This window comes from Tursiops truncatus, chromosome 12, assembly GCF_011762595.2.
Source record: "Tursiops truncatus isolate mTurTru1 chromosome 12, mTurTru1.mat.Y, whole genome shotgun sequence".
NCBI classification, from domain to species: Eukaryota; Metazoa; Chordata; class Mammalia; order Artiodactyla; family Delphinidae; genus Tursiops; species Tursiops truncatus.
Window position 1 is genome coordinate 10,504,348 of NC_047045.1, and position 14,902 is coordinate 10,519,249.

Below are 14,902 nucleotides of genomic sequence, written 5' to 3' on the forward strand. Positions count from 1 at the left end.
AGGTTTAAACTATGGAGTCAACAAAGAACTAAGCATTCTAATGATAATCTGTCATTTCACAAAATAAGGAGGTTACCTGCAACATTTCACTCCATCAATTTCACAGCATGTTTTAGATTGTCCGTGATTTTTCAAAATTTCCTTTTCAATGTGAGAGAAGGACAGACGCCATGTTTCTTCTTAATTTCCAAAAGAAAAATAGAAAAGCACTTTACCAAAAACAAACAATATAAACAACACAATATTTAAACGATTTCCATCATTAAAATATCATCCTGAAAAATTTCTAGAGGGAGATAGACCAAAAGAAGTGAACAGATAAATAATGTGATTACATATTAAAACAAGTGATTTGAACAAGCAAACAATGTGCCAAGATAGAAAAAAAATTGGGGGGAGAACTCGGGGCTTAATACATTTAGCCATGGGGAGACGTATTACTTTTCATATATTGCTAAATACAGTCTGTTGACGTTTTGTTTCAATAATAATTTGAATTGATTGATTGAAGTTTTTTGTTTATCCTTTTATACCATCCTTGCAAGTTTGGGTATTCACGTAAAATGAACCAGGGAATATTTCCTTTTTTTCTATTTTTTGCGAGTTTATGTAAGAATAGAATGATCTCCCCCTTCTCCCCAAGTTTTAACCATGGATAGCTCTTTTAAGCTCTGACCATCCTATCACTATCTTGTTTTAATCAGAAATTGGTTTATAATTTTAAAAATCAATCAATATAATCTGTCACATTAACAGAACAGGGGAAAAACATAATGATCAACTCAACAGAAGCAGAAAGTACAGCTAATAAAATTTAACATTCATTCATCATTAAAAGAAAACACCTCTCAGTAAGTTAAATGTGGATGGAAACTTGATCTAATAACAGGTAGATTATTAAAAAAAACAGCAACATGATAATCTAATGTAAAATGTAGAAGTTTTTTCTTAGAAATCAGGAAGGCAGGCTGTGTGCTATCCCTATTTCTGTTCAACATGCATTGGCTAACCTAGCAAGCACAGTTAAGAGAAGGAAAAATAAAAGCTGTCATTACTGATAGATGATATAACTGTATATGTAGAAAATACAAAAGAAGCTGGGTGACAGGTATGCATGAGTTCAATATATTCTTCAGTCTACTTTTCTATTGGTTTAAAATTTTTCATAATAAAAAGTTACAATTGTCTATGAGTAAATCTAACAAAAGACATATAAACTTTCTGTGGAGAAAATTCAAAAACTTCACTGATGGGCTTCCCTGGTGGTGCAGTGGTTGAGAGTCCGCCTGCCGATGCAGGGGCATTGTGCCCCGGTCCGGGAGGATCCCACATGCCGCGGAGCGGCTGGGCCCGTGAGCCATGGCCGCTGAGCCTGCGCGTCTGGAGCCTGTGCTCCGCAACGGGAGAGGCCACAACAGTGAGAGGCCCGTGTACCGAAAAAAAATGGGAGAGAAGAGACATAAATCTCCAATGCAGAATATCAAATAATTTGTGTAAATACTCTGCTCTTGAAGAGGTGAGCTTAGGGACTTCCCTGGTGATACAGTGGTTAAGACTCCACACTCCCAATGCAGGGGGCCTGGGTTTGATCCCTGTTCAGGGAACTAGATCCCACATGCATGCCACAACTAAGAGTTCGCATGCCGCAACTAAGGAGCACGTGAGCCACAACTAAGACCCGGCACAAACGAATAAAAATAAATAATTTAAAAAAAAATAAAGAGGTGAGCTTAAGTGTGAGCTGTGCACAGTGACTTCCTTCCAAATAACACAGTATGAAAAGGGGGAAAGAGAGGATATTAACAGTGGAGAAACCTGGCAAACAGTCCCTCAGCCAGGTGATCGAGGTCCACACCAGCAGTGCTAAGTCATACTCATGATGTACCCTTGATGTAATATGAAGAGAATGGCATTTCAACTCTGCGGTCCTCCTCCACCAAACTCAGAACTCCAGTCTAACCCACAAGAAAAGCATGAGACACATGCCAAACGAGGGACGTTCCACAGAATATCTGACTGGTACTCCTCAAAACTGTCAAGGTCATCAAATACAAGGCAAGACTGTGAAACTGTCACAGTCAAGAGGAGGCTAAGGAGACGTGACAACTAAATGCAACGTGGTATCCTAGATGGGATCTTGGAATAGAAAAAGGACATTAGGTAAAAATCAAGGAAATCTGAGTAAAGTATGGACTTTAATTAACAAGACTATACCAATATTGGTTCATTAATTATGACGAATGTGTCATATTAATGTAAGATGCTAATAATGGGAAATAGGTATGCGGTATACAGCAACTCTCTATATCATCTTTGTACCTTTTCTGCAAATCTTAAACTATTCTAAAATTAAAAGTTTATTTTAAACAACTATGTTGAGGTATCATTTCTCTCTTTTTGGATTATTGGCAAAAATTCCAAAGGGTTTAATGAGTTCTGTTGTTAAAGCTGAGGGTGAAATGGGTACTCTCATACACTTCTGTGGGAATGCAAATTGGTGAATTCTGTCTGGAGGTGATTTTGGCAATACCAGCAAAATTAGATATGGATTTACTATTCCTTGACCAGCTGTAAAAACAGACTATAAAAAGGAATGGTGCTCAAAAAAAACAAAAACACTAATTCGAAAAGATACATGCACCTCAATGTTCACAGCAGCATTATTCACAATTGCCAAGATACAGAAGCAACCTAAGTGTCCATCAACAGATGAATGGATAAAGAAGACACGGTATATATATACAGTGCAATACTACTCAGCCATAAAAAAGAACGAAAGTTTGCCATTTGCAGCAACATGGATGGACTTGGAGGGCATTATGCTAAGTGAAATAAGTCAGACAGAGAAAGACTAATACTGTATGACGTAATTTACATGTAGAATCTAAAAAATAAAACAAACTAGTGAAGATAACAAAAAAGAAGACGACTCACAGATAGAGAACAAATGAGTGGTAATCAGTGGTGGGGGAGGGGCAGATACAAACTACTGGATATAAGATAGGCTACAAGGGTGTAGTGTACAACACGGGAAGTACAGCTAATATTTTGTAGTAACTGTAAATGGAAAGTAACCTTTAAAAACAGTATAGAATTTTTTTTAAAAAAGGAACGAGTGCTATCTCTACACAGAGCTATGGAGTGATAACCTAGATATCTTATTAAGTGAAAATAGAAAAGTACTTTTTAAAGAGGGGGTGTTGCATATGAATATATATACATATATATATATATATATGTATTTACTTGTACTTTTTAAAAATGAAAGGTGAACTGAAAACAATTATAGGGCTTCCAATCAGAGAAGGAGAGAAGAGTGTAGAGGAAACATAAAGGGAAGCTATGTTTCCCTAAGAATACTTTTTTCTGTAGCTTTGACTTTGGAACCATGTGAATGCTTTATAAATTTATGAAACAAAGCTAAATTAAAATTTAATTCCAATACCTAAAATTAGAAACAATAATGAAAACAATGAATTTAAGCATACTGAGTTGGGTAGCTTAACCACCTGGAGGAATTTTTTCAAGTGGGTTTAAACTTAGTATTTTGAAATCCTTCAAAAATATACAGAAAAAGTTGAAAGAATTTTATAGTAAACATTCACATGCCTACCACCTACATTCTACAATTAATGTTTTGCTATACTTGCTTTATCACATATTTATCTATCCATCCATAAATTCTTTTTTTTTAAGAAAACTGTTATTTTGAAACAAGTTGTGGATGGGGACTTCCCTGGTGGTCCAGTGGTTAAGAATCCACCGTCCAATGCAGCGGATGCGGGTTCGATCCCTGGTCGGGGAGTTAAGATCCCACATGCCGCCAGGCAACTAAGCCCACACACCACAACTACTGAGCCCGTGTGCTCTGGAGCCTGCGCACCACAGCCAAAGATCCTGCATGCCACAACAAAGATTCTGTGAAGACCTGACGCAGCCAAATAAATAAATATTTGTTTAAAAAATTTAAAAAATAAAACAAGTTGTGGAACTAAGTAGAATACTTTACCCATAAACACTTCAGCATGAATATTATGAACTGGAGTTCAATATTTATTTGCGTGTGTGATTTTTTAGGTAAGATTTGCAAACAGTGAAATGCACACACCTTAAATGTAGCATTTGATGAGTTTTGACAAATGACTACACCTGTGTCATTTGTTTTTTGTTTTCTTTCATTTATTTATTTGGTTGTGTTGGGTCTTAGTTGTGGCACGTGGGTTCTTTGCTGCCACACATGTGTTCTTTGTTGCCGTGTGCGGGATCTTCCTTGAGGCAAGCAGGATTTTTAGTTGCAGCATGTGGGATCTTTTTAAACCCCCATCAAAAAGTTATCATCACCCCAGAAAGTTCTCTCCTGTCCCTTCCTAATCAACCCCCAGCACCTCAGGCAACCTCTGCTCTAATTTTTAAAAAACCATAGATAAATTCTGCTTGTTCTAGAACTTACTATAATTGAGACCATACAGTATGGACCCTTTGTTTCTGTTTTCTTTCACCTGTCTTAATGTTTTTAGTATTCATCCATCCTCTTATCAGTGGTTCATTGTTCTTTGTTGTTGAGTAGTATTCCATTTTACGAATATACTACAGTTTGTTTATCCATTATCTTTTGATGGACTTCTGGGCTATTTCCAGATTTGGGCTAGTACATATATTCTTATATAAATGTGTTATGGACTTAATGCTGGATTAGGGAAGATATATGTTTAACCTTTTAAGAAACTGCCAGACCTTTTCTCAAAGGGATTGTACCGTACTACACTTCCATCAACAGTGTATGAATTATTTTTTTTTAAATAAAGCTTTGCATGCTCATTGATTGGAATGTCAAAATTGAAATTGATGAATAACTTTTTAAAATATTTAAATAAATTTAAAATGCTGGGTAGATAGTTTAGATATCTGGGAATATTGTAGTTTTATTGATTTTTTTTCTATTTTAGCACTTACTGCATCTATGCTTTGACATGAGGTATTGAGAAATATGATGAAATGTGTATACAGTCCCTGCCATGCTCATAAAGTATCATTCTGAAAATGAACTTCAATGCAAAGACATACCTTCTAGGTTTATTTTGTGTGTAACGATACTTGTACTTAGTTGACATTCAATCTCCTATGTTAGATAAAGTAAACTATGGATGATTACAAGTTTGAAGGAATCTGTATATTTTTTAGTGTAATAAAAACATATACAGATGAGCAAACAGGTTTAGCAGGGCTCGATAACTAGCCCCAGATCACACAGCTAGTAAGGGAAGAAGCCTCAGGATTCAGATCCAGGGCAGTCTGACTCCAAGGCCAGTACTTGCTTTTCTTTATTAAAAACAAACAAACAAAAACAACAGTCAAACATGGGCTAGTAGACATTTTAAAGCTGAGTACTTGATATTACTATTACAATTATGCCCTTTTCAATTCCATCTATCACCAAACTCCCATCCTGTAGCCTGTTTAGCCTAATGGCTCTTGAAATGCCAATAGCACGAGTTGATCTTTCACTGCCCTAGTATGTAACATTAACGACTCTTTTCTATGGACGTCTTTTAAGTTAACCTTCATGGTCAAGATACCTTGAAAACCACTTCCTTCCTTTGCATGCTTGGGTACCAGGTAAAATGGCTGTCGTCTTAAACTGTTCCTGACTTTTGCTCCAAGCCAGTTACTGATGGGCAGGCCTTCCATGGTGCTAGCAGGCCAGCTGCTTTTGGATTCCAAAGCCAGGATTATATCGACAGATATTTCTTTAGGTTTTCTAACCAGAAGTGTTACTGCAGGGCTCCCTCTTCTCTTCCTTTCCACCATGACATCTGTATCTGTTTAAACATATTAATAAAGAAGAAAGGGCTTATCATTCCACTTTTCTCTAAAAACACAGGGAAAATAACATAGCTATAACTGGAGATCCATAAGTACTAAGTGTAAGATGAAAATTAGTTCTAAAGAAGAAAATGACCCCACAAGGTAGTGTTCTACTCATTGAGCCAGTATTTATTGATGATACCCATTATGGGGTATATTATCAAGATTCTGTCTGGTATATAAAACGAGTAGCCCCCAAAGACTTTGGGGTTTGGGAGTGCTGTGATTAAATTTTCATTTAAATTTGTGTACGGGGGTTTGGAGGGAAGCCTACATAAGAGGCCAGATGAGCAGCAGGGAGGAGAGGGGTGATTCAGAAGACCTCAGCGGGAATTCCCTGGCGGTCCAGTGGTTAGGACTCCACGCTTTTGCTGCCGAGGGCACAGGTTCAAGCCCTCGTCGGGGAACTAAGAACCTGCAAGCTGTGTGGCACGGCCAAACTGAAAAAAACAAAACAGCAACAGCCCAGCCCGGAGGGTGGAGGCGTGTCATACAGAGAGGCAGTGAGCACCAGGACCCAGGGAGCAAGCACTGTTCACTGCAGCATTATTCACAACAGCCAAGATGCTTGAGACAACCTAGGTGTCCTCTGATGAACGAATCGTTAAAGAGGTTGTGGCATATATAGACAATGGAATATTATTCAGCCTTAACAAGGAAGGAAATCCTGCCATTTGTGACAATATGGATGAACCTGGAGGTCGTTGTGCTAAGCAAAGTGCATGACCTCATTTATATGGAGAAGCTAAGAAAGTCAAACACAGAGAAGCAGACTGTAGAATGGAGGTTACCAGGGGTGGGGAGGTGGGAGAAGTGGGAAGATGTTCATCAAAGAGTACAGAGTTAGGGCTTCCCTGGTGGCGCAGTGGTTGAGAGTCCGCCTGCCAATGCGGGGGACACGGGTTCGTGTCCCCAACTGCTACCACTTCTCCCAGTTCACTCCCTTCAAAGCATGCATTGCAAAAAAAAAAACCAAAAAAACAAACAAAATAGAGTCAATCAACATTTAGGAAGAATACCAAGAAAATATAGTAGACTAAAATTAAGAGCAAAGAGTTGTTTCTAGGAGGTAGTAGTCAACAGTCTGCTGCAGGGAGATCAAGAAAGATCAGGAGAGGCAATTAGTAGATATGATTAGATCTTTAAGAATCAAAAGTCAAAGATCTTACCTTCAATATTTTTAATTTCTTCCTTAATGATTTTCCTAAACTTGGACAGCATCTTAGAAGCTGATAATATTTCCCCTTCTAAAAACTGACCCAGAGGATTTCCTTTGGGATTTCTTTTGAACTTCACAAAGTAATGAGCACCACTGTTGTAATATTCTTCTAGCTGAATTCGGGGGACCTCCAGTTTGAACATAACGTCAAATTCATTAGGAGCAGAAATCTAAGAAACAGTAAAAATAGCACCAATGTGTATGCTTGTGAATATTTTCCAACCAACTACAGTTTTTTTCCTTAAAATTTCCACTTAAAATCCTACCATGAAAAGCAAGATTTCTAATATTTATACCCTCTGGGAGTGAGACTAGGGGAGCTAGGTGAAGAGTATTGGCTTCAGTTTGTAGGTTCTATACGCATTTTCTTAAAAACAATTAAAAATAATATGCAAGCTTTAAAAATCTGTACCAGTTTTTTCCTGAGATTAAAGCTTGATAAAATTAAAGAAATTTAAGGTGCTGCCTTTTAAGTTACAAGCTACACACTGAGCCAGCCCCCTGTCACTGGTCTCAAAAATATGTGTAGTTACCTCCTGGCTAGTTGAGCAAGGGCCCTCTCCTTACAGCTAACAGTCAGCCAAATGAGTATGAGCTCCAAGTCATACACTAACTACATTAATGTCTTTGAACCACAGCATTTTAAGAGCTTCAGGGAATTCCCTGGCGGTCCAGTGGTTAGGACTCCATGCTTTCACTGCCAAGGGCATGGGTTCCATCCCTGGTCAGGGAGCTAAGATCCCACGAGCCGTGCAGCGTGGCCAAAAATAAATAAATAAATAAGAACTTCAAAGAATCTTCTTCATCACCACAATAATAATTACAGCAATTATAATAAATGATTATTTTCCTATATTAAAAATGCACAAGTGTTTTACTCATTAGGAGTATGCTTCAAGTACAGCTATTGGACTGTACTATTCAACACAGTATCTGGTAGCCCTATGTCTTTTTTTAAAAAAAATTATTTATTTATTTATTTTTGGCTGCGTTGGGTCTTTGTTGCTGCACGCGGGCTTTCTCTAGTTGCAGTGAGCGGGAGCTACTCTTCGTTGTGGTACGCGGGTTTCTCATTGTGGTGGCTTCTCTTGTTGTGGAGCACGGGCTCTAGGCCCGCAGGCTTCAGTAGTTGTGGCTCTCGGGCTCGAGAGCGCAGACTCAGTAGTTGCGGCGCGCGGGTTTAGTTGCTCCGTGGCATGTGGGATCTTCCCAGACCAGGGCTCGAACCCGTGTCCCCTGCATTGGCAGGCGGATTCTTAACCACTGCGCCACCGGGGAAGCCCTGCCCTATGTCTTTTGACCATGTGAACGTGGCTAGTCCAAACTGAGATGTACCGTGCTGTGCAGTGAACCGTGTCCTCTCAAAATTCATATATTGAAGCCCTAACCCCCAACGTAACTGTACCTGGAGACAGGGCTTTTAGGAAATAATGAAGGTTAAATGAGATCATGAGGGTAGGGTCCTAGTTGATAGGACTGGTGGACTTAGATGAAGTGAGATTGGTTGCTATGTCTCTGCACACATGCTCTGAGAAACACAGCGAGGACCCAGGGAGAAGGCGGCTATCTGCAAACCAGGACGACAGCCCTCACCAGAACCTAACCATTCTGGCACCCTGATCATGGACTTCCAGCCTCCAGAACCATGAGAAAATAAATGTCTGTTGTTTAAGCCACTCAGTCGATGATATTTTACTATGGCAGCCCAAGCTGACTAGGACATACTATGGGGGTGAAACAAACACGTGAAGTGCCATCAGTGGGATGAAGTAAAAGCCTCTGAAAATCCACTTTTCCATAAAAGTAACAAGAACGTGGGCAGAAAAGGTCAAATTCAACTTTTTCAGGTCTTTGTAAATTAACCAAAGGCATGCAACAATCCAAGGAGGATTTATTCAAGAAAAATGGTCGAGGGCTTCCCTGGTGGCGCAGTGGTTGAGAGTCCGCCTGCCGATGCAGGGGACGCGGGTTCGTGCCCCGGTCGGGGAAGATCCCACATGCCGCGGAGCGGCTGGGACCGTGAGCCATGGCCGCTGAGCCTGCGCGTCCAGAGCCTGTGCTCCGCAACGGGAGGGGCCACAGCAGTGAGAGGCCCGCGTACTGCAAAAAAAAAGAAAAATGGCTGAATCCCAGTAAGGACAGTGAGCCTTGAGGGCACCCTGAATTGCCCTTTTCCCATCCCCAGCAGCATTCCCACTCCTGCCCAGAAACCCTCCACCAAGAGCAGCCAGAACTCCAACTTCTAATACCATAGGTTAGGTTTGCCTGTTTGGGAACAGGAACTGAATCATATAGTAGGTACCCTTTATACCTGACTTCTTTCATTTAACACTGTGAGATTCATCTATATCGTTCTGTCTATAGTGGTCGTTTGTTCTTTTTCATTCTGTGTAGTATTCCACTGAATTAATGGAATATACCAAAATGGATTTACTTATTCTGTTGTTGAGTATTTGGGTTGTTTCCAGTTTTTAACTACTACAGATAGTTCTGAGTTTAACTGTTACAAAGTTGTTCTGAGCATTCTTACATATGCCTTTGGGCGGCCATGAGCACCCGTTGCTATTGTATATGTGCCCAGGAGTGGGGCTGTTGGACCACAGGACAGGCAAATCTTGAACTTTAGAAAAAAATGTCAGTTTTCAAGAGGTAGTAACAATTTATCCTCCCAGCATTAATGCAAGGGAGTTTCAGTTGCTCCACATCTCCTCCAAACTTGGAATTGTCAAGTCTTTTAAATTTTAGCTCAAGGAACAAAAATCAGTCCATGTGGACAAGGGGAAGAGTGACATGAAATGAAGTTGAAGCGGAGGCCGGGGCTCAGATTCTGCGAGGACCTGTAGATCCTGGAAAGGAGTTCAGATTTTATTCCATCATGTTCATTGAGAAGCCAGGTTTTAGCTTTGTATTTTTAAAAATTTACTCTGGCCTCTGTGGAGATATTATAAGAAGGCAAATAAGGAGATTGGAAAGGCAAAATTCGGGTGAAAGATGATGGTGGCTTAGAGGGAGGCAGGGGTGAGCTGCTGGGGATGGACAAAAAGAACATTATAAACTGGAAATCCCACGGGGAATTTCTACAAGAAAACTTCCAGATTTTCACCTAGAATTTGATAATATTACAATAAAATACATGAATGGAAATGCGTCAATATGAATCCAAGTAAAAGAGTTAATGAGAAGTGTCTTTTGTCGATCCCTTTACCAATTATAAAGTTTGGAATCCAACTTTGAAATTTAAGTGTATGCATAACAGAAGAAAATACACCAAAATAACGGTGAATAAAACAAACAGGAATAATACTGTTCTTCTATATGCTTTTCTGAAATTTCCAGGGACATCAACACGGAACAGGGGCAAATACGGGAGAGGCTGAGGAAAGAGGTATGGAGCAGGGGTACTGTTGTGCTGTGGGAACCTACTGAGAGCAGGCAGTGGGTCAACTCTACAATGAACACGTATATACCTTTTATAACCAGTTTTTTAAAAGCAATAACATGTTTTAGATAAAACAAATTTCACTGAATTTCCTTCCATCAGCTTGATTTTCAAAAGGAGAGGGGTACTGCTATATTTAAAGTGGATAACCAACAAGGACCTACTGTATAGCACAGGGAACTCTGCTCAATATAAAGTAACAACCTAAACAGGAAAAGAATTTGAAAAAGAATAGATACATGTATATGTATAACTGAATCACTTTTCTGTACTCCCGAAACTAACACAACATTGTTAATCAACTATACTCCAAAACGAAATAAAAAGTTTTAAAAAATAAATAAATAAAAAGGAGAGTGGTTCTGATGGGAGACCGTTCTCTGTCTTTTCGTTCTCTAGTTCTAACTAATAACTTTCTCTTCCCTTTGGACCCTCCACATAATAGAACTGATCGACATTTATGTAGTAAGAATCATGCTCCAGGCAGATTAGTCTGATGCAAGTTTTGCTCACTTGGCTTTCAAGAAGCTTTAGATGGAATTATATGAGTGGTCTTCAGTGCTAAAAGAGTTTTAAGATCCAAAGACCGATACATACACCATCTTTCTGCGCTAAACAAGTATCACTGAGTCCATAGCAATAAAATGAGCAGCCGTATAAGGGTTCAAAGTTGTGCAAAACGTTCTGTGACAATGGAGCTTGCAATCTATATGGGAAGCCGAAACAAAACAGCTATGTCACAGACCACAAAAGAACACGAGTCTGAGTTACTTCCGAAGGGAAGTGAGGGGCGCGTAGGAGGTGGATATGAGCCGCGGGAACTGCAGCGGAGGCGCGGCGCAGCTCACCTTCACGCGCTCGTAGTAGCTCCCGGTGTGCAGCAGCGCGACGCCTTTGAACTCGGACTCACAGCTCTGCAGTCTCCGCAGCAGGTGGTCCGTGAGCCTGTTCACTACCTCCGCCGCCTCAGAGATTTCCTGGCGGCTCAGCCTCAACTTGTCCAATACCGCCCGGGGCTTCCAGGCGCCGGGCGCCTCCTTCCCGCGCCCGAGACTGGAGACTGGGACCAGCGGGCCGGGGACCTTCGTGGGCCCGGGCTGAGGTCTCCGCTCCCGAGCGGAGTGCGCGGTGCCCTCGCGGCGAGATGCACGCCTGGGAAGGGGCGGCCCCGGGGCCGCGGGAGGCATCACCCCTTCGGTCCGAGCAGGCGGACCTTCCACCCGGTCCTCGGCGCGGGCGGCCCGCGCGCGTACCTGCCGCTTCTCCTGGGGTTCCGGGCCGCTCTTCTCCCTCCGGGATCCCGACGGCCTGGCGGGGCCGCACCTCCGCGCGCTGGGCCGGGCGGCCTCAGGGACGGCCGGGGACTCTCTAGGCTCGGTCGGGGCGCCCTTCACACGCGGCGCCGAGACCCTGGGGGCGGCGGCTTCCGCCTCCGAAGCTGCTCCCGTCGCCTTTCTGCGCCGCGGGGCCATTGCTGGCGCTCTCGTCTCCCCAGAGGGAGAAGACTCGGCTTCGGAAAAAGGCCTTGGGAGGAGGAGCCAGCAGTGGCGATTGGAAGTGAAACTTCAGCATCTGGCGGGAACTCACCAAAAGCTTCGCGGAAGAAGAGCCCAGAGCCAGGTGGCCACGGGGAGCCACGCCCCCGCCGCGGAGGGGCGGGCCCACGGCGCTCCCGCAGTCGCCCACTTTCTCGCCTTCGCGTGGAGCGGTACCGGCGGCTTGGGAACCGCAAAAACCCAACCCAGGGCAGCGCACAACACCTTCGCGAGCTTTGAAAGCCAGACGCATTTGCCGGCGTAGCGCCTACAAAATTTGGGGGAAACTATAACACCTTCTCGCACATTGAAGTTGACAGAGAAACCTTTTCAGTGTCAGTTTAAATAAAGCATTTTTTTTATTAAAGGGAAATAGAAAATAAAATTTTTACTAGATGGAATGAGATGTGGATTGACTGTAATTGGAATAAATATTTCATATTATTTGATTTTGTAAAAGCACGCACAATCTTAAACTGTGAAGTTCCTATTGGTGAGTTTTAGCCACTGGTTCTCAAAAGCCCATCAAAAAATGGCACGTGCATTTTAAATAATCCATACTGCTTTGGCGTTGTGATTCAAGAGTATCTTAATACAGGCTTTCAAGTATCGCTGTCTAAAGCCAAATCGTTTACAGAAATACGTATTTGACAGGAAGCCCCTAGGTTTAACGTGCCTGGTAGTTTTCTTTTTAACCATCCTAACCATTTTTAAGTGTACAGTTCTGTGTGAAACCATCTCCACTATCCATCTCAGAACTCTTCATCTTGAAAAACAGAAACTCTACCCACTAAGCCATAACACCCCATTCCCCCTGCTCTCTCCGGCTTCTGGTAAGAGCCCTTCTATTTTCTGTCTCTGAATTTGACACTCTGGGTACCTCATGTAAGTGGAGTCATACAGTATTTGTCCTTTTGTGATGGGCTTATTCACTTAATATAAAGTCCTCAAGGTTTATCTATGTTGGAGCAGGTGTCAGCCTTCCTTTTTAAGGCTGAATAATTTCATTGTACGTATGTACCACATTTTGTTTTCCATTCATCTGTCAATGGACAAAAATGCCTTGATTACCTTTTCAAAAGTTTTCTTTGAAACCAGTATTTTCCTATGTCCTTCTCTTTGAACTGTGATGTAAGAGATGTTTTTCTTTTGTAAAATGGAAGGAGGACTATTGTGTAATCAGACTTGTTGTCAAGCAGACCAATTTCAGGGAAATGTAAGTTGAAATGTGGAAAGCCGTTTCCTTAAAACTGCAGGTGTACTTGGGCTGTCTTCCAGGATGTGCAGGAGTATGCCTGCTCCAGACTGAAGACCTCTGCTCTACGGGTCTATTTTTGCTCTCCAAGGGCTCCGTGCTTGTCATGGAATCCTGTAAATGCCTCTATAGCTGGCTTAATGCTGTCTTCCAGCTGTTTCCAAAGTCTTCTAAAGTGCACTGGTGTTAGCTTAACCGAAAACATGCAGGCAGCAACCAACCAGACCAGAATCAAATACCTCTTCTGCTGACCCGTCAAAGTAGGAAAACTTGTTTCTTGCTCAATCTTGCAGCAGCAATCAGTGTCCAAATTATAGAAGGAATGACTTTTTAGTTGAATCTTGATAACGAGTTTGGATTTTATCTAGTAGGGAAAAACAAGAGATGTGGGTATATATTTTAACTAGATGATTTTATATCTTCCCCTTTATATCTCATGTTTGTCTCAGTAATTCACTTAGTCACTCAACAAATATTTGGCACAAATACTATGTGCCAAGCCCAGTTCTAGGCTCTTGGGAGATATTGATAAACAAAGATCCTTGTCTTCCTGGAGCTTGCATTCTGTCAGGGAGAAACAGACAATAAACATAATACATATGTAAATTATCCCATATAGTAAAAAAGGATGAGCTATATTGAAAAAGGAAAAAATAGTGCAGGAATAATCAGGAGTGAGGAATGGTACAATACTAAAATAGTGAGAGAGTGACATTTGAGCAAAGATTTAAAGGAGGGGATACCCAGGGGAAGAGTGTTCCAGAAGAAGGAAAAGTTAATGCAAAGGACGTAAAGTGGGACTATGCCTAGTTGTTCAAACAACAACCAGTGTGGCTGGAGCTTATGAACTTTGAGGTGATGTGTGGGTTATCAACTTACTGCCTCTCAGCTCCAAACAAACCCTTCAATAAATGCTTTCTGATAAACAACAGAATTCCTTTAAGCATTTCTCTTTTAAAGTGCCCACTATGTTAACTTTTCTCAGTAGAAGTTGCTGGAGGAACATTGCAGGAGAAAGAGGTTTCCTGCAATCTCCAACATAACAGAGGGAGTGGAAGGGGATTGACAGGGTGAAGGTCAGACTTGTGGGTGTGAGAACATCTGGTAAAGCCTGCAAAATGATCCCTCTGGGACCTTGCAGCCTTGGCCTGGCCATAACCTATCTAAAGCATACTAGGCAGGGAAACCAAGATTCCTGCCTGACCTACATACAGCTGCCTGTTATCCACAGGGTCCCATACCAGGCATTTGATCCTTCTGCAAGACCCCTATGTTATGTAGCCCATGCTCTCTAAAGGCCTCCTGCCCTTGAGATCTGAATCCCTTCTTTTTTTTTTTTTTTTTTGCGGTACTGGGGCCTCTCACTGTTGTGGCCTCTCCCGTTGCGGAGCACAGGCTCTGGAAGCGTAGGCTCAGCGGCCATGACTCACGGTCCCAGCAGCTCCGCGGCATGTGGGATCTTCCCGGACCGGGGCACGAACCCGTGTCCCCTGCATCGGCAGGCGGACTCTCAACCACTGTGCCACCAGGGATGCCCTGAATCCCTTCTTAGTTTATTCTTCCTTGGGTACTCTCCCTCAGCCCTAGGG

General features: G+C 41.9%; 1 protein-coding gene across 3 annotated transcripts in view; it reads right to left on the reverse strand.

Annotated features, from left to right (window-relative positions):
• CGAS (cyclic GMP-AMP synthase) overlaps nucleotides 1-14,902 on the reverse strand; it is a 29,343-nt gene that overhangs the window by 11,446 nt on the left and 2,995 nt on the right. For all 3 annotated transcript variants that reach the window (XR_012324694.1, XM_019929287.3, XM_019929286.3), the window contains exons 2-5: nucleotides 11,372-13,677; nucleotides 7,035-7,254; nucleotides 5,577-5,819; nucleotides 77-179 (exon numbers count right to left, since the gene is read on the reverse strand). Coding sequence is in view for 2 of the 3 variants with exons in the window: in XM_019929287.3 (XP_019784846.1) it covers nucleotides 77-179; nucleotides 5,577-5,819; nucleotides 7,035-7,254; nucleotides 11,372-11,995 (1,190 nt within the window). In the remaining variant the exon portion in view is untranslated. The remainder of the gene's footprint in view (nucleotides 1-76; nucleotides 180-5,576; nucleotides 5,820-7,034; nucleotides 7,255-11,371; nucleotides 13,678-14,902) is intronic.